General features: G+C 38.6%; 1 protein-coding gene across 2 annotated transcripts; it reads left to right on the top strand.

Annotated features, from left to right (window-relative positions):
* Nucleotides 1–3,377: 3,377 nt before the first annotated feature.
* On the top strand, nt 3,378–18,725 carry LOC147170081 (germ cell-specific gene 1-like protein). 2 transcript variants are annotated; one of them, XM_086083357.1, is made up of 7 exons: nt 3,378–3,485; nt 4,852–4,940; nt 8,064–9,738; nt 13,425–13,472; nt 14,083–14,235; nt 14,859–14,970; nt 17,665–18,725. In XM_086083357.1, exons 3-7 carry the CDS (start codon nt 9,450–9,452, stop codon nt 17,957–17,959), a joined length of 897 nt encoding a protein of 298 aa, XP_085939483.1. In that variant the 5' UTR covers nt 3,378–3,485; nt 4,852–4,940; nt 8,064–9,449; the 3' UTR covers nt 17,960–18,725. The 2 variants fall into 2 exon arrangements, with proteins under 2 accessions (XP_085939483.1, XP_085939484.1); XM_086083358.1 differs by lacking the exon at nt 4,852–4,940.
* Nucleotides 18,726–19,717: the final 992 nt, after the last annotated feature.

Below are 19,717 nucleotides of genomic sequence, written 5' to 3'. Positions count from 1 at the left end.
CTTTGTTGACAGTTGTCCATTCTGCCTGTCTTGGTTACCATCTGGTATTTTGCAGCCAATTGGTGCGCAGATATCTTTGTAATCAAACTCCAATTTAGCTAGATGAGACGATTTGATTTAGGCTGTGCCTGGAGCCTTAATGTGACCCATATAAAGCCTTGTCACATCCATGTTGCCTGCCTGTCCTCAAACAAACTTTAATTTTCATTTGGTAGCTTTGTCACATGTAAGTCACCATCCATTTCAAAGGTGTGAAGGGTTAGTTCAGACATAAAATGTAAAAATAATAATAATATCTATACAGATGGGTCATGGGCACATGTACGCACGCATGTGTATTTGCATGTCTGCAACCTTAGGTCAAGGGTTGTGAGGTCTGTATTGGCCAGGGCTAGACTGACCATCTGGCATACAGGGCAGATGCCCCGCGGGCCAGCGTATTTTGGGGCTGATGCAGTGCTATTTAATGATCATTTTCCTCAATTATACCCCTACAGACCGGCTCACAATTTAAAGCGTGCAATCCATTAATGTATTATCACAATATAGATAGATAGCAAACGGAACCAATCAACATCAGTGGCAGAGTTGGGCCCGGCCAATATTTTTTATTTTTTGCGTCAGTCCAGCCCTGGCCTTGGCTATACAGCGCACATGTAGTGATGGGTGGAATTGGTCCGAGGCTCCAAAGCATGTTGCACAATCCGGGAAATGAATATTGCTCTTTAAAAAAAAGTGGTTCACTTGTTGCGATTAATGAACAGACGAGGAAAAGAGCGTAATAGATTTGTGGAACTTTTTTGCTAGATGTCCTGCTGGCGCTTGGCCAATGGTTTCTTCATGAAGTCCACAAAAAAAAAATGTTCCCACGTATGGCAAGACGAGTGCATCTCCAAGTAAGAGATCACATGTATGGTTGTATGCTATGAAATATGTTGCGTAGTTTCATAACTTAAGTTTTTGTTGTTCTTAATTGGTTTTGGAGTTAAATAACCTTAAAAAATATATATATATATTTTTCAAGTAATAAACTAGTTTCATTTAGAAATTAAGCAACGCCTCACAGAACCCAATATTGGCAATCAACAATATTGTTGATTATGAGTGTTGTAAGTCAAAGTTACATTTAAAAAATAATTGTTAATTCCCCTCAGTGACTTGACAGTGAGTGAAGCCAATACAGGAAGGAAATATTGTTTGTATCTGAATAAAAAGCACTCCATCCATCCGTTTTCTGAACCACTTATTCTTCCTAATTTGTATCTTGTTTTGGGACTTTTGTGTTTTTGGGATAGTCAAGTATGTTGTTTTTGCTTTTCAATTAAATTACTTTTTTTTAAGTACACACTTGCCTTGCTAACTTGCTTCTCTGCGTTTAGGTTCCCCACCATAGCATATCAATAAGGTTGATTTAAAATGACGTCACGTTTTCCTCATTAATATGCATGAGTAGGACAAAATAACAGAGTAGGACATACGCTACACATCATTTTGGAAGAGAACGACGTCCCAGGCGTGAAATTTCAACATGGTTCAATCGACAAACACACTTTGGAACAGCTAAAACGGTGGTTGACATGCGGAGACCTCAAAGTATAAGTAAAGTAAGATTTCTTGTATGATCGTTGCTGCCACTCCGGTGCGGTCGAGATGACTGCTAATATCGTGTTGGTCGCTAATTTTCACGAAACACATTAAAGTCTCGATTTTCATTTGAAGATTTTACGCCTACCTTCGGGCTGTTAAAGTGACACTGGTCAACTAGCATGTTGTTGTAGGGTTTGTTGAATTATTAACATTGTTTTTCAGTTTCAATTTATATTTTAGCCGTTTTGGATTTAGTTATAGCTGTGTAGCTCAATGAATAGTATTGTCTATTGTATTCTTATCTGTCTCTCTCGTCTGAGAAAAGAAGGGCAACAAGTTTATTTTCCACTATTATCTAAGAGGGAGTAGAGTTTGTACCAGTCTCAGTCGGTCGAGTCCAAGGACAGGCTGATTTATTATTGTTTAGGTCTAATCTGATTTGTATGCCTGGGAACTTCTGCCTTTTTGTGCTCATGGGAGGGGAGGGACTTTTCAATGAAAAACGGTGTGCAGGAGAAGGAGGGACAATCTGAACGGAACACGGTTTGAGTGTCTTCATTTTGTGTGATCAGAAGCTTCTGATAATGATACCTTTGCAAAGGGACTTCTTCACCAGAATCTCACCATTCAGTTAATTGAACACGCAAAGAGTAGAATACAAATAGTGTCTACTCTAACAAATGGTGACCTCCGACGCTGAATTCTAACGGATGGTGGTATTTTGACGGCTTGCGAGCTGCGGCGTTTCCGGACGGGCGGAACTTCTAGGCCTTAATAAATAAAGTACGGTAAGTGGAGACTTTTATCCACGTAGGGAGGTTCTGTCTGTTTGGGACCGCTGCAACTGGTTTTTCGTCTTCCAAATTGTCTAAATTTTTACATGAGATCTGTGTGAACAAGTTGTAGTTTGATGTCGTTCTATTGAGAGTTGGGATAATTCCTACGATATTGAACTGGACACGTCGTGGGGTGGTGTATTTAAAAAGTGACGTAAGTGCACACCTAGATTAGCGCTTTTTTTATGCAGGATGAAGTAGTGAATTGATTTTTGTTGTTGTTTTGTTTTGTTTTCGTCTCGCTACGAAGAATCCTTAGACCATAATATATATTGAATAAAAGGGTTGCCGGATGACATGAGAAGTCTTTCTTCCACTAAGGATTGCGAAGATTATGGTAAGCGCTCTGCTTTTTTAGCAGTTTGGCCGATTGGGGACTAATATCGATATTTGCTCATGACTCTTATTGAGAACGTCTATTTACACGTAATATGTTTTTTGAAAAAGCGCTTGTTTGAAATTGAACAGTATTGAGGGGTCCAAGTTGATTACAGCGATAATTGGATTTTGTGTCGCTGTATTTGCAATCGAGAGATTACGTGATTTATTTTAATTATGGCGCTCCTACTTTTGTAGTTTTGAGGTCAGGATTACCGTATGAATTCCTTTTGTTCTACGGTTTAATTCGATAGCGCGTGACGAGTTATTTTGAAAATAAGCGCCTTGCAAAAATTTTGCAATATATGGAGGACAGTTTAGCTCAGCGGGATTGGGTAACCGCTGTGTATAAACGAGAGGTCACGTGATTCTTATGTGTGTCTGTTGTGTGGCCATTTGTGTTAACCTATTGAACTATTATACTAAAAGTGAGACGTCACTGTATTGATAAATATTAATACTACTTGCGTAGAATATAAACCGAAAGTAAAAAATAAAAAACTACAAAAATGGAGGGCGATTTCGACCGGGATACAGAATGGTTTGTCCTGAATGTGCTTCCGGTTCATAGTCGGAACTTGTGCTTGGAGTCGCAGCCATGCGGAAATAAAAAAAAAACGTCGATGAAAAATGAAAAAACAAACTATGGATCGATTGTATGAAAAGCCGTCGCTGGACAAAATGGTACGAGGGACTTTTGTATTTTCTTTGATAGATGCTGGTGATGATATAGTGTCTGATTTTGGTGCTAAAGTAACTTCCCCTCCGAAATAAGTTAACCCGTTTATTGAAATTACCGTACAAGACTGCGGTTTAAATGCCATAAGATTTGTAGACAACGAATTGATAGAATGAAACCGTTTATTATTTTATAATGACTAAAGAGTGTGTGCGTATGTATTTGAGTGTGTGACCTAGCTTCTAAAAGGTGGGGGCTATTATTGTGTTTGTGAGTGAGAAATGTGCGTATGGTGATTTTGTTTGTTTTTCTTCAATATCTTTAACTAAGTTTGGTGTTGTTTTTGTGTGAGATGAGACTGTTGTGATAGTGGCGTTTGTTTTTCGAATGGGAATGTGGTAAAATAGGTTTTGCGATGTATAATGTTAAGATCCCCCCCCCCCCCCTGTTTCTAGGTTAGAAGAAAAGGAGGGGGCTGTGGGTTAGAGCATAATGTATCCTCGTAAAGGGACTTTTTCTCTTTTCTAGGTAAGAGAGGAATGATTAACAATAAAAAAATAAGTAATAGTATTTGAAAGATATTGTTGAGTTTTTGTAGAAGAATATTAAATTAGTGTTTTATTTTTTTGTTTTTTTTAGTGACTGAATTGATAGTCTTTTACACTATAAGTAAAAGATGAAGATGGTTAATTTGTTAACTTTCCCTTTTCGGGGCAAATTTATAAGGATAATGATAGAACAATAGTATTTTGTGTTGAGCTGTATTGAGTTGACATGATTGTATCTACATCTGTACAGCTGTGGCTAGAAGTAAGATAGTTGAATAAGAAGTTATAAATGTTTTTGAAATTGACATAATGATAATGATTTTTAATATTTGTTTTTTCTCTGAGTGTGTCATTTCAGAAACTGATGTTTAAGTTCCAAGACAGATGAGGGTTTGATGGCCTTCACTGATTACAAACTTTGAACGGGATGCGCCCCAGCTGCTGATACGTTGTATTTGCAAGTATTGCTAGTAGCTATTTTGAAGGGGTATTTCAAAAAAAAAAAAAAGAATACAAATATTGTCTACTCTAACAGCTTCTATAACGTTGATACTTTATATAAATTTTCACATTTAAGCAGCAGTGGCTTCCGTAGGTAAACTCAAGGTAATATTGGTGCATTTACACCATGATGTATAGTAGCTAGCATGTTGTTGCTGGCAGCTCGCAAGGCTAACGCTGAGAAAGCAGATGATAAACATACCTGCAATCGATTGGTTCTGGATTTTCAGCTGCTGGCACATTTCCACCGACGAAATGTAGAGAGCACATATAGGTGTCTTGGATGACATTTTTCGCTGGCCCTGTTGTGTTTTAATTTCAGTGATTACTCCCATGCGGACGCCAGCAATACTGGAGAGAGAGAAAAAAATCACACATATTGCAAATGATAATCAATGAACTGGCCAACAGGTGGGTTTGCTGCTTACTTCTACTGTATCTCATGCACTGATTTGCTGGACTAAGAGCCAATCGGATGGTCAATAGTCACCACTCGACTATGGCCCGACGACATTTCGCATACTGCTGGTGAACGGCTCATTCATTCAAATTATCTAAGAAGCACAATGATACAACAATCTCTTAATTCTTCCCAATCCAAAACATTGCTTTTTACTTAGATTGGCTCTTTCTTGTAATGTGTGTAGGATAAAGTTGCAAATGTGTGAAACCCTGACTGTGGATGGTATCATCTGCATCCATGTTGATTGTGTGATTAAGTGTAGAATTAGTAATCAATCGTCAATCTGTATTCATGCTCACTACAAGCATCAAATGTTTCATTACTATGAAAGATTTTTTTTTTATGTTTTGCGAGTATCCCAACTCAACACTTATTTAGCTAGATGGTAAAATGGTACACAGCCTCCAAGTGCCTCAGTGTCATGTGACCGTGCAGAAATGGAAGTAAAGTGGAACTAATGTTCTGCGGATCGGAACCAAGTTTATGAAAAAATCATCCCCAAGACGTAGGGGGAGATCTGCCAATGGTGACAAGCCTCTGCTCCTGTTAAATGATTGTCATGTTGTGGTTTGTTGCTACTGTACGTGCGCATGCAGTTGCAATCATAAAACCACTCGCACAGCATCTACTGTCACTGTAAGCTGATTTCCGAGCACCCAGACAGTATGATTTCGAGGATCAGTGAACCACAGATTATGAAGACTAATCCTCAAGGGCTATCTGTTTAGTGGAAAATTCTGCTCTTAGCAGCTTTGAGGGTGAGTTGCCACTGAAATACAAATGAAGTCTGTCTATCAAAAGCTTAAGTCTCAAACGTTGCACTCTATGCACATATGCTCACACGGTGTTCAAAGCCCAATAAAAAGTTGCATTGCTTCCCGCGCTTAATCTCTTTTGACATGGATACTTGTGAAAAATACCAAAAGCTCCTTTTATAGCCATCCATTTTCCTGCCCAGAGCAATGCAGTAAGTACCATATGGAATTTGGGACCATGTACGTCAACATGAAATGATCCCCTCAAGTTACAACAATCACATCCCCGGTCTTGTCCAGTATTTTTAATCTGTTTGTTCCTGCTGAGACATTCATGCAAGCAAAGACAGCAGCTGTGCTGACATTAAGTGTAACAAAAGAGCATTACAATGTCAATCTGACCGCTTTTTTTTGTTGTCCATGTGACCCACAGGCTTAGGCAAAGCTGTGAGGAAATGTGTGCGTTTTACTATTTCAGATCAGTTCTCGTACTTCCGCCTGATGAATTACGTAAGAATTCTATATGGAATGTGTCCTATCATGTGGATTAACAATGATGGGCTTTGGATATATATATATATATATATATATATATATATATATATATATATATATATAGCCGTAAATCCTAACCCTAAGTAAGACGTTTTGTTGAATATTCCCATAAAAAATGTATGTTTAAAAATCGATTCGGCCGCATATCGAATCGATTCGAGAATTGCGCGCTGTAATAACGTGATATATTGCCGAATCGATTTTTTCTAACACCCCTAATATATATATATATATATATATATATATATATATATATTCTGGATTTATGGTGTACTACTGTTAAATGGACATTCAGTGATCCCTAGCACCATCTAGTGGTGAACTAATAATTCATTCCTTTAAAAAAAAAACGACTTAATGTCAATAGTATGCACAAAAAAAATGCATGCGTCGTATTGCATTAACTTACCATTTTTTTATATAATTGTAGGTTTAGTAATCACTTATTATATTACATGGCTGTAATCTCACTTTACTAGAGCTGCCATATTAAAGGACAACTTCGCGAATGTAGTTAGCCCGAGTGGTGCTTGCATCAAGTGTCGGACCCAATGGGCCGACTGCAGCTTACCTTCCAGAACTGGGGCCTGCAGGTGGTCGTCGTTGAGTCCTGTGATTCAGGCTCCCGTCGCTTGTCACCTTCTGCTCTGCTCTGCTCTCGCAAGATTTTACTAACTTTTTTTTTTTTTAATTAGTTCCTCCCGCTAGCCGCTCTTATTAGCCACTCCACGCAATAGCTCCGGCCCACTCCCGCTAGCCGCTCTTGTTAGCTGCTCTGGCTAATTCCTGCTCGCTTGGTCTTTCGGCGTCGCTCGCCTAGCTTCACAACTGATGCCAAGTCGCCGTCATTCGCCGAGATGCTCGTTCGCTCACGTAAAATAAGAATTGGTGGTAAACTTGCGAAATGTGGTCTCTCTGAGCCACCGTAATGTGCGTCCTTCTCCTACGTGCTTCTAATGCTATTCTTTAACCACTAGATGCCGCTAAGGACTACACACTGGGTCTTTAAGTCATAATCAAAGTTTCACCAAATAGAGCAAAATATGTGTGTGTTTTAAATTACTAACTCCTCATTTTGACAAAATGTTTTCAAAATGTATTTTTGTAATGTGTCGGGAAACCTGAGTGGCCAGAGAAAACCCACACAAGTATGCTGGAGATCATGCAAACTCCACACCAAAACTCGTATTAAGTGCTGATTTTGCTATATTATAGCTAATCAGCATTAGCATGATTGGACCCTCACATGTAACTTTTTCCATATGGCTATTTGGTGTGCGCACCATTCTTGTGTCTTTGTCACTTTAATGTGGGCTTAATAAAAGCCAAGCCCAGGTACCATATCAGTAGCATCTTATTTAACGGAATTTGGGACACATTGCTAGTGGTGTGCTCTCGCCTGTCGTGTTTGAGTACAGCTTAGCCACTGGGGGTAGAAGATTATGGCACGCTGCTGAGAGATGTCAGTTGCAGTTGAAAAGTCGCCTCTTGGAACCAATATATAATCACACTTTTTTGGGGGAGATAATGTAATTTACCTGCTTCCCTGCACGGGGGTCCTCATTCCGACCACAACCCAATGCCAAAACATGACAGTTGCATTGTATTGTGGGGGGGGAGTTCAATTATTTTACTTATCTGCTACAATGGCAGTCTAAAATATTTGTAAAATGGCACCTTAAGAATGCCTCCACTTGAGGAAAACAACAGTTATAAGTGTGTTTTTGCAGGTGCAGTAGACCTACATACTTGTTTTTGCAGGTGCAGATCTCGCGTCTGTGTCAAGGGATCCACTGAACTTTAGAGTTTTGCCTTGCCCTCAAGTGGGTTAAGATCAAGGGATGTCATTAATATTTGTCAACTGTGGGCTTGTGAACCCTTTGAGCCTCTTCTGTGATTATGTTTTTTTAAGGGCTATGCACTTATTTCACTTTTTTACACTTTTCTTTTCTTTTTTACTTGTACTGTTTTTTTTTACTTGCCACTGTAGCACTTTGAGATTTCTCTTGAAATGTAAAGTACATTACAAATACAATTTTTATTTAATTACTATTATTAAAAATAAATTTGTCTTGACCTCTGTCTGTTTTCTGTTTCTTATATTTTTCATATACAGTACAGGCCGAAAGTTTGCACAAACTTTCTTATTCAATGCATTTGCTTTATTGACTGGTTACTTTGTAGATTTTCACTGAAGGCATCAAAACTATGTATGAACTGATGTGGCGTTATGACCTTAACAAAAAAAAGGTGAAATAACTGGGGAAAAAAATGTTTTATATTATAGATTCTTAAAAATAGCCATCCTTTGGTCTGGTTACTTTTTTGCATACTCTTTTCATTCTTCCCTCTGGGAACTCCTTAAAGACGGCTGGAAACCCCTTTCAGGTAACGACCTTTTGAAGCTCATCGAGGGAATGCCAAGAATGTGCGAAAAAGTAATCAAAGAAAAGGACGTGGCTATTTATTTATGTATTTATATTAGTATTTTCAAAATTTTTGTTAAGTACATAACTCCAAATGTGTTCGTTAGTTGTCATAGTTGTTATAGTTTTGATGCCTTCAGTGAGAATCTACAATGTGCTGTCATGAAAATAAAGCAAATGTATTGAATGAGAAGGTGTGTCCAAACTTTTGGCCTGTACTGTATGTTATACTGTCTTACTCTTAAAAAAAATACATGTTGGATACAAGTTTAAAGAAATTACATTTGAATATAACAGATGAAAATAAACACAATAAAAAACAATGTACATCAACTGGTAATTAAGCCAATGTAAGTCCTACACGCGCGCGCGCACACACTGCAATGAACTTTTGGTGTAAGTTCACTGTGACGTTTTGCGTCGTCATGTCGAGTAGGGAGGAGGGCACACATCCTCATGACGCAAACGCGTGTGGCTGATAAGAAAATCCCACACTCGATACAAGCAGGAGTCAAATCCTTTGACAACGTGACTTCCTATGAGACACTCATTGGCCAGCGACCGAGTGTCAAATCGCAGCTGGGACCCGATGCTGCAGGAGTGACTCTTGGCGACGGGACTTTCTTGCACTTAGATGGATACTCTTGGAAAGAGTGGAACGTTTGATGCATTTGGGATTTAGCCTCTCTTCTTTCACTTGGCCGCCACCTCCTCGCAGACAATGAAGACAACTCGCAGATGCAGGACTCTTCTGTCGGTGGGCTTGAACTTCTTTGCCTTGCTCTTCTCCATCACGGCTTTCATCACCACCTACTGGTGCGTGGGCACGCAGAGGGTCCCCAAGCCCAAGTGCAGCAAACTGCGGACCCACCAGTGCATCGACTACGGCGTCAACGAGACCGACCCAAACAAGGTGGTCTACAGCTGGGAGACCGGAGACGACCGCTTCCTCTTCCGCCAGTTCCACACTGGAATCTGGTTCTCGTGTGAGGAGAACATCCACGATGAAAGTAAGATCACCAAGTGCGTGTGCGTGCGTGTGTGTGTGCGTGCGTGTGTGTCAAAGTTGTAGGGACTTGACGTTGCAAGGGCATGTGTCCCCCACCCACTCCTCCAATAATACGCTCATCACCATGGAAACAGGCTCGTATTTAAGTATAAGTAGAGATACTTGTATAAAAAACACTTTGGTAAATGCAGAAGTACTGCTTTAAAAATAAAATTAAAGTCAAGTTAAAGTTTTAGAAAGTGATCCTGAAATAAATTATTATTCAAGTCAATATAGCTATAGAATGTTCCCATAGTTTTTGAGAACATGAACCGGCTTGTGCTTACAATGTAGTAGAATGCAATTTGGGGGGGGGGGGGGGGGGGCAATTATTCATTTCGGTTGGTCAATATGACTCGGCAGGCTAGTTTTGTATATTTTATTCATTTATATAGTGCCTAGATAAGTTCAGTGCTTAAAGTGCAGTCCACATGTTTACAGTTTACATATTATTCTTTCATGAAACATGAAAAATTGAAGTGATAAAGACACAGATTTGTTTGCAGTATTGTTGTAATTTGACTTATGTTTACGCCACACTTGTTTGGTAGAATTTTATGAAGTTGTAGTGAATGCTTACAACAACACTGCAAGCCAAAGTGCTTAGCTAACAACTCAAATTGAAGTAGACGAATAAACTTTCTTTCATATTAATTCATGCATGGTTCATTTGCCTAAATTTTAGCGGAAGACTAACCTGTAAGACCAAAAAATTTACATATGATGAATCTGATATTATTTATTGTAATTATTTATTGCTTGCATTTGTTTAAAAAAAAAAACAGGAAAAGGAAGAGGAGTTTGAAAAAAATCACATTTGCTTTTTCAATATTGAGAGAAAAAAATTCAATGAGATAATTTTTCTAAATTGTTCACTCCTAGAATTTATTAACATGTGAAATTATCAGATGATAACAACTGAAAAAATACACCTCTCTTACTTGTATGCTGTTTATTTTCAGAATAGACAGAATTTTTTTGGGAAAAGGGGATTAATAATTCTTGGAGCCAACATCTTTAAAAAATGTATCTTAACTAAAGACATGGAAGGGGAATTATCTTGTTTCTCTCATTCTTATACTATCTGGCTCATATCACTCCATGTTGCTGTTTTTTTCCTCCGCTGAACAATCAATCAATCAATCAATCAATCAATCATAATCTCAACTACTGTTGACGTCACCTTTCTCTATTGTGTTTCTCTATGTCTTGATTACATGGAACGGAAGTAACAAGCGTATTTTGACAAAGTGAAGATATACTGTATAATACATACATCTTCAAATGTATGGAATATAAGTAAAAGGACGTCAGGAAAAAAAAGTATAGTACTCAAGTAAAGTAGAAATACCTGAATATCTACTTAAGTAGCTACAGCAACAAAGTACAGTCATCCCCCACATACTCGCGGTTCAGCACTCATGGATTTGCATATACAGTATTTGTGGATTTTTTTTTCAATGTAAACTAAAAAAAATTCAATATATTTTGAGTGTTTTTTTCTGGGATTTTTCTCCCCCCTCTTTTCCTCTCCATTATTTGTGATAAACATATATTAAATGTTTCTTAGCGTAAATCTGAGCTTCATGTGTCTAACTTGTGGAAGATGTGTTTGGTCTATTAAAACAACAATATACATGATATATATATATATATATATAGTGATATAGTCACAGGAAGCTGTGACATATCCTGTTGTATGAATGCAACAGGTGGATGATGATGTTGATGATGATGATGATGATGATGATGACGAAAGAGCATTTAATTGTTCTGTCTGTCACTGGCATAGATGAACAAATATGCATTGTAATTAATAAATCATAATTTTCAGACAAATTAAGTAGGTTCATCTTAAAGCACACAAGGGTGCCACGCCCCCCTGGTTGGTTATTACTGTTGTAGTTTGTTTTCTTGTTTATGTTATAGTAGTGGAGTAGATTGCAACTGAAAGTATTTTTCCAACATTTTCACTCAAGTCTTTTAGCTACATGTTTTTTTTTATGATCAAATCAAAACTGAACATTATTGTCTTTGTAATGTCAGAATTGGTGACACAGACTGTTTCAATAAAGTTGTATTTGTTTTGATGATTTCAATCGGCTAAATTTGCACTTTTCAATAACTAAAGGATACATTGGATTGGCAGCCATTTAATCGGCACACTTTTTGGCTGCTCCATGAACCAATTGAACAGTTTGGAGGAGTTTAAAAGTTACTCTGCGGGTCCACTACAAAACCAGTGCATTCACTATGCTTTCTCATTGTTTTGTCACTCAGAGATGGCGTATGAAAAATTGTTGAAACAACACATAGCCTACACAGCTAGTAATTAAGGAACAAGAGCAAAGATGAGTGCGAAGCTAATGTGTGCTTTTAGAGGTCATGACAAGCAAGGTCAAAGCTGCTCTCTGGCCAGATTACTCCTCTGTAGCTGGCACACAGTTTCTAAATCTGGAATAAGTGGAGTGCATTTTCCATTTTTGTTGACAACCCCTGTAACATTTGAGACGTGTGCCGCACTTCAGGTTACTTTGTGTCACCCAGCACCAAAAACAGCACATGAATTGAAATGATTCCTGAGGGCATTGCTCGGACATGTCTATCTCATCAAGTGGCTGTACGATGGAGGAGGGAGCTGAGACAGCTTGAGTTAATAAGGATTATGTAACAGCGGCCTTGATGAGTTTTTCCTCAAAACAGCTGTTGCCAGCCTCCGTCTACCTGATTAAAGTGTTCCTTTACAACAACTCTAACAGCAAATTCTACTTAAAAGATGAGGAATTGGCACATGGTTTTATTTATTTTTTTCTTTGCCCCGTCCAAGGCTTTACGTGTCATTGCAAAGAAGGGTCTTTTTTTTTTTTACTTTCTAAAATTGTATTTCAGTATCAGTGTTTCTTGTGTGTCACGGTGTGGTCACAGAGCGGCGTGGTGTCTGTCGGCGTGTGAAGTGGAGGACCCAAAATGCAGGGAGGCAGGAGAACCACAGCAGGAGTGCGAAACTGGCGTGCTTTATTTTACAGAAAACACTAACCAGGGTACTGGTTAATGCTAACTAAACAACAAACTGAAAAGATACAAAATCAAAAAGACAGCAAGAACTCCGGGTGTGACCGTGACAAGCGGCAATGATCCCACGCCGACTGATCACCACCCGGGAATTAAATACACTCACACTAATTGGGTAACTAGCCACACCTGGGGCCAGGCATAAGTGGCTGAGGGCCCGGATTGGTCAACCCGGAAGGGCTGGAACCCACTCAGGACCAATCGGAACCCTCAACCAAAACCAGATCTTCCCAGACATGACATTGTGCTCTGTAAAATGATTGTCACACAACAAAAGAAGAACCATCGTATATAATATTACCCTTTATTTTTTGTTTGTTTTGGAAGGCAACTTCTTCTAATATGTGTCATCACATCAACAACAAAATTGATTATCTGCGTCCTATTGCATTCTGGGAACGGGAATTAATTAATAAGCTTCGGCTTCATCCAGTCAGCCCTTCTTCTTTTCGGGTATAATTGTATGTGAAGAGTGAATGTTGGTAATTGCCTCTATGATTGTCCGAAAGGAAAAATGAACAAATAAAAACAAACAGACAAAACAAAAGTTAATTGTGTTATTCTCCATGGTTGTAGGTGAGCGATGCCGCAGCTTCATTGATTTGGCTCCTCCATCCGAGAAAGGTGAGCGTTCTATGATGGGTTTGACATATTACAAGCTAAAATGATAGGAATGCAATTTTGCTGGCAGATGTCTCTCTATACAGGCAGACTTTTTTTTCTTTCTTGATTTTTCACATTACGTTTCAGTGAAGTGGTTGCAGTATCCGTGACTAAGTGTATGAATATTTATCTAATAAAATGGAAGGCCATTGATTGTCTAATATTGAATCACTGACAGCTCGGCTTCAATTTGAACATGAGACAAAATTGAGTCTTGCTAAGCATTGAACAAATAATCTATGTTACGCTTGAGGCACATCGTGTCCTTTATTCCTGATGAATCCAATATTTTGTATGATGGTTTATGAACAAAACAGAACACCATGACCCATTACGCTTATGGATCAATCATAAGAAATTACTTTCCCCCCCAATGGGCCTTCAGGAATTGTCAGAAAGATTGAATAGAGCAGGAGACAACATTTATAAGCGATACTGCATTCATTTGAAGTGGAATCTTAACCTTGGTTGAGCTTAATTATGACATACACGTACAACACTATACAATAATGAAATATCCAAACAGAAAATACACATTCATTTTGTGTACTGATTATATTTTTCTTGTCAGGGATGCTTTGGCTGTCGCTGGTATCGGAGATGCTGTACATAGTTCTGCTGGTGGTGGGCTTCAGCCTCATGTGTTTGGAACTGGTCCATTCCAGCAACGTCATTGACGGACTCAAGCTCAATGCGTTTGCTGCTGTTTTCACCGTGCTCTCAGGTTGTCGCCATGCATTTAGACGTGCTTTAGCAAGCCTCAACTAGTTGCAAATACACCTAATTTAACAATGTGTACAGTATATTTTTTGTCGTTTGCCAAGGTGTATAACTAACCAAACTACAACTTCGTTAACAAACAATGATAGAGCTCTCGTACCGGATGCAGCCCCACTAGTCTAATGACGGTATTCTGGTTAATATTGTGTTAGTGGAATATGAGTTAAGCAGCAAAATCCAGCAGTTATATCAGAAGAGTTATGCCGTCGAGTAAAAATGACATCACAGGTGCTCAGGTTAACAACCAATCACAGCTCAGCTTCAGAAAACAGCGGTCATTGCCTGAGCCCTGAGCAACTATGATGTCATCTTAGATGAGATGGAAAAAAAACGGCTGTATTTTGCGGCATAACTCATATTCCACAAATGTAATATTAATAAAAATGTCATGTTGAGACTAGTGAGGTCACGGTTGACTTCCTCTTTAACATGCTGCACCAAATTGAAGATCTTACTAAAGGTTTAATGATGGAACATTTTGACATATACGAGACTGTCGTGTTCATGACTTAAGTCGTAAAAGTTAGAAAATGTTGGATGTTCCTAATCTCCTCCATTTGATTGCAGGTCTTCTGGGCATGGTGGCTCATGTGATGTACACGCAAGTCTTCCAGGTCACCGTCAGTCTGGGACCTCCCGATTGGAGGCCTTATAACTGGGACTATGGCTGGTCTTTCTGGTATGATTCTGCATCAAGTTTCTTAATATGTTCTTTGCGCCTTCACTGAACGGCATTTGGATGAATATTGTGTCAATCTCAGGGGTGGCCATTTTGCCACTTGCTGTCGAGTGAAAATGGCATCACAGTTGCTCAGGGCTCAGGTAACGACCAATCACAGCTCACCTGTTTTCTGAGTTTCATGTGATGTATGCAAGCTGAGCCGTGATTGGTCATTACCTGAGCCCTGAGCAACTGCGATGTCATTTTTACTTGACAACAAGTGGCAAAATGGCTGCCCCCAGAGATGGATAAAAACAGGTGGATTTTGCTGCTTAGTTCATATTCCACAAACACAATATTAACTAGACGTGCAATTTCTGGAGAAATTATATTAATTATATAATATATCTTTATATCTTAATCGTATCTTAATTGGAAAATGATATAATATAATATGAAATTGAAGGTGTACTCAAATGTGCTCTAAGAGGGAATTGAACCCAGATCTTCTACAGGCTAGTTACGTGCTTTAACCACTACGACATTGTGGCGCTGGAAGTATCAGTGACATTGTATGCAATCGTATTGCATAATGCAGTATAATATAGCTGAAAATATGATACTATATAGGAAAAAAAACTCAATAATGTTAAATGACATTTACCAGTAATACAATGGATGTTAAAAAAAAATTGACAATGACTATATCTGAAATTGAAGTTGGGTTAAAATGTGTTCCAACCACACTGTCACATGCCCCCACAGTGGCAGGTACGTGCTTAACCTTTCAGCTATCTGTTGCATACTTATATTGAATAATGTCATATAATACGGAACGGTGTCATTGAAGCTGAAGTCACTTAAGTGTAATTATAATGCATTTTCCCATATGATAGTCAGTTGGTAAACATATATATCACTTAGCGGAATGGGCATGAATACATTTACCAAGTACAGTTGGAGGTGGGATTCAAACCCATGACTTCCTGCTTACGTGACAATGTACTTTACCAAGTGCTCCACTGAGCAGTAGCAAACAGTGTGGAAAAAGTTGAATATCTGTCCCATTGAAAATGAATGGGGCACATTAGATATTAAATGTTAAATTGTACGCACACTGTATATAAGTGGAATAAGAAACATGAGATCCCGGTTGGCTGGAATTTTTTGAGCAAATAGAAATTTGAACTGCGAAAATAATTTTTTTTATGTGTAAGTAGACAGACGATGAAAAAGTGAGGGGAATAATAAAAAGTCAAATAAAGAATCCGAATAACGCAAGTAATCAGAATGCTATGTTTAGGCTGGTGGGGGCGCATACAACATATTATTACGGTGGAACCTCGGAGATGGAACGTCTCGGAACGCAACCAAAAAATCGGAGAAAAAAATGCCTCGGAGTTTGAACTAATTTTCGGAGTTCGAATACTCAAGCAAAGCCAGCTAAGCCAAACGTACCTTGAAAACGGGTAGCCGAGTGAAGCCGAGTGAAGCCGAGTGAAGCCGAGTGTAGCCGAGTGAAGCCGAGCAATGCCGAATGCTCACGTTGCGGTAGTTGAGACGATGTACTGCTCATTTCCAGTCAGATCGTGAATACTCACGGAGGTGCTCCAAACTGGCGAGTGCATTTCGATTTTTCCTTGACAATTTTCTTCACTATGGGCCCAAAGAAAGACAACAGTGCCAGTGGCAGCAAAGAAAAACATACAGTGCTACGAACCACAGTGAAATTAGGAAGGAGATTATTGCGCAGTTGTAACTACTGTGACTACTTTTGTAAATACTGGCACAAGGATCCCCCTTAGCTGTTCAACAACGTGCCTGACGTTAAACAACGCACGCAAGGACCGCTTAGTAGTCTAACAATATGCCCAATGTAAAATAAACAAACTCAGCAGTGAACTAAAGCAAGCATTAACATAGCATCACACCACAACAAAAAAAGGTAAGGTATTTTTTTTATTATTGTTTAAATATTGTACAGGGTGTAAATGTAAAAAAACATAAATAGAAATTAAAATGGGAATTTTCTGTTTTTGGAGCTTGGGAACGGATTAATTGAATTTACATTATTTCCTATGGGGAAAAATAATTCGGAGGTTGAACAATTTGATCTTTGAACACTTCGCAGGAACGAACTATGTTCAAACTCCGAGGTACCACTGTATAAAGAAATCTTTGGGGTGTTGACTTCCCCTTTAACAAAGACAGATTCTAAAAATTCCATGTAGCCACTTCAAGTAGTCTCTTAGCGCCACTCTCACCTCATCACTGTCACTAATGGAAAAAAAGCCAAAGCTCTCATGTTATGCAGGATTAGGCTTTGGTGCCAAAGCCCCGATACAGGCGCGATTGGGATTGCATAAGGGGATGATATTTCACGCCTTTACAATATGTGCAGCGTGTGAAAAATTCATCTGTGAGCCTCAACAATTCTTGACCTTGTAGGAGCATCAGAGCAACCTGAGCGATCAGTACATGAGTTGATGATTTGATTTTCTGACCTCACACATGACCCGCTTTACTTGAGGACAGCAGAGGGACTTAAAGGGATTGACACTAATCTAGGCAAACACACTGTGACGATATTGGGAGGGGAATATCAAAATTTGGACTGAGCACTCGCCACTTTTTCTCCAGAGGTTAAAACTGAAAGTGAGTCGCAGGTAACTAACTCGTTGTGTGTGTGTGTGTGTGTTTGTGACATATTAGCATGGCCTGGGCGTCCTTCACCTGCTGCATGGGTGCATCGGTCACCACACTCAACTCCTACACAAAGACTGTTATCGAGTTCAGGCACAAACGCAAGACCTTTGAGCAGAGCATTCGTGAGGAACACGCAAGAGAGGCTTTCGAATATTTCCGAGAGCCATCTGTGCACTCCATTTCTAAGTCCGTAGAGATCTACTCCAGCCAGACCCTTAAAAGTGGCAGGAAAACACCCATACCGGTGGACTCCTTGGACCTGAGTGACTTACGGGCCTCACTGGGGGAAGAGCAGTGTTGAAATTGACAGGACAGCTTGATTTGAGGATGCTCGGTGGACGGATCAAGCTTGACGGTGTTCGTTTTTGAGATACGAACACCAGTGAGGACTTCGGGCCAGACATTTGAACGCTGCCTTAATTGAATGGGGTCTCTGGAAGTGGGAGATGTTGAGCAATTCAAGACTGACATTGTTATGTAAAATGTAGAAAGTGTTGTATAGTATAATCCCATGATTCCAGTGAAGGTCACAGATGCTTCGAGCCTTACTGAACATGTTTCTTCTATTTAAAAACAATTGTATCAATGTAAATGACTGTCTAACCATAAAAGCTTTCGATTTTGAATTACAGCCAGCAAGCTAATCTTGTGCCTACAGACATGAAATTGTTCTGTTGTAAATCACGTGGGTGGTATTTTTCTATACAGGGCATGATGTGGATCTATTCTGGGTATTTCTGATGGCAAATCTCTTACATTGTCTTGCCCCGGATGAGCGACCGCAACACTTTCACTGCAACATTATATAGGACAAAAAGCCTGTTGAGTCATACACTTTGTGAAGGATTAAATTTTCTTTGTACTCTTTCTGTTACATGTATTCGGCTTCAATTTGAAGACAATAAATTGTAAGTTGGAAAAAAAGCAGTTTGAACAAACAATTATGTTAATAATCAGACCACGTTTGAAGACATTAGCAGATATATGTCACAAGGACTCTTCTTATGACCGAATGAAAATGAATGTGTATTTTTTTGGGTAGCCTATGTGTTGAAGATTCGTCCATGTTTTTTTTGTTTTGTTTTTGTTTTTTAGAATGGATCCAATCCAACTTTCTAAAAATGAAATAGTGTCAGCCCAAAATCTTTCTTACTGTGGATACATTTGGAGTTGGGTATTTTCTGGCTGTCATGTCAAAAACACTTTTAAACCATGGTGTTTACAACTAGAAAAAGTATTTACAGTATATGTCTGTCATCGAATTTCCCAAGTACTGCTCAGCCTCATTAGGTTCATGAGTTACTGGAGCCATATTCCCTGCTGACATTCATGTTTCTGGAATGTGGGAGGAAGTACTCGGAGAAAACCCACGCAAGCACAGGAGGAAAGAACATGTGAAATCCACATAAAGATGTTCCAATTATATTTGTGAGGCAGACTATTCCACCTTGCGGTCCTTAAAATATGAAATATCTCGACACACATATACTGTATAATAAATGAGTAAAATATTCAATGCGAATGGTTCTAACATTTTTAAAAAGTCATAAAAATCTGCTTAAGCCAAGGCTCAGTAATCTTTTCTTCTTTAAAAAAAAAGAAAAAAAAGATTTTTAAAAAAAAAAAGATTCTTAAAAATTAGGGGCATCAGGTGTTTAGAATTTGTAATCGTAATTAATCGCATGATTTCACTAGTTAACTCACGATTAATCACAAATTTTATATCTGTTCTAAATGTACCATAAACAAATTCTAGGTTTTCATAATCTTGTTAACAAAAGTGGGGAAAAAATGTTAAACTAATAGAAATAGTTAAAATTAATTTTTGACGTTTATAGCTGTCAATGGAAGTGAATGAATTAAAAAGATAAAGAAAAGATTAAAACGTTGGAGCATCAGGCGATTAAAATTGTAATCGTAATTAATCGCATGATTTCACTAGTTAACTCACGATTAATCACAAATTGTATATCTGTTCTAAATGTATAATAAAAAAATTCTAGGTTTTCATACTCTTGTTAACAAAAGTGGAAACAAATGTTAAACTAATAGAAATAGT

Source organism: Leptonotus elevatus, chromosome 8 (genome assembly GCF_054856555.1).
Source record: "Leptonotus elevatus isolate MCC_2025b chromosome 8, RoL_Lele_1.0, whole genome shotgun sequence".
Classification (NCBI taxonomy): Eukaryota; Metazoa; Chordata; class Actinopteri; order Syngnathiformes; family Syngnathidae; genus Leptonotus; species Leptonotus elevatus.
The sequence above is the reverse complement of the archived record's forward strand: the minus strand, read 5'-3'. Positions and strand labels throughout refer to the sequence as shown.

Excerpts from the sequence above, each read along its gene's own strand:
- LOC147170081 (XM_086083358.1), top strand. The coding sequence starts at position 9,450 with ATGAAGACAACTCGCAGATGCAGGACTCTTCTGTCGGTGGGCTTGAAC. Across the intron at positions 9,739-13,424 it reads GGAGAACATCCACGATGAAA|GTGAGCGATGCCGCAGCTTC; the intron begins GTAAGATCACCA and ends CCATGGTTGTAG. Across the intron at positions 13,473-14,082 it reads GGCTCCTCCATCCGAGAAAG|GGATGCTTTGGCTGTCGCTG; the intron begins GTGAGCGTTCTA and ends TTTTCTTGTCAG.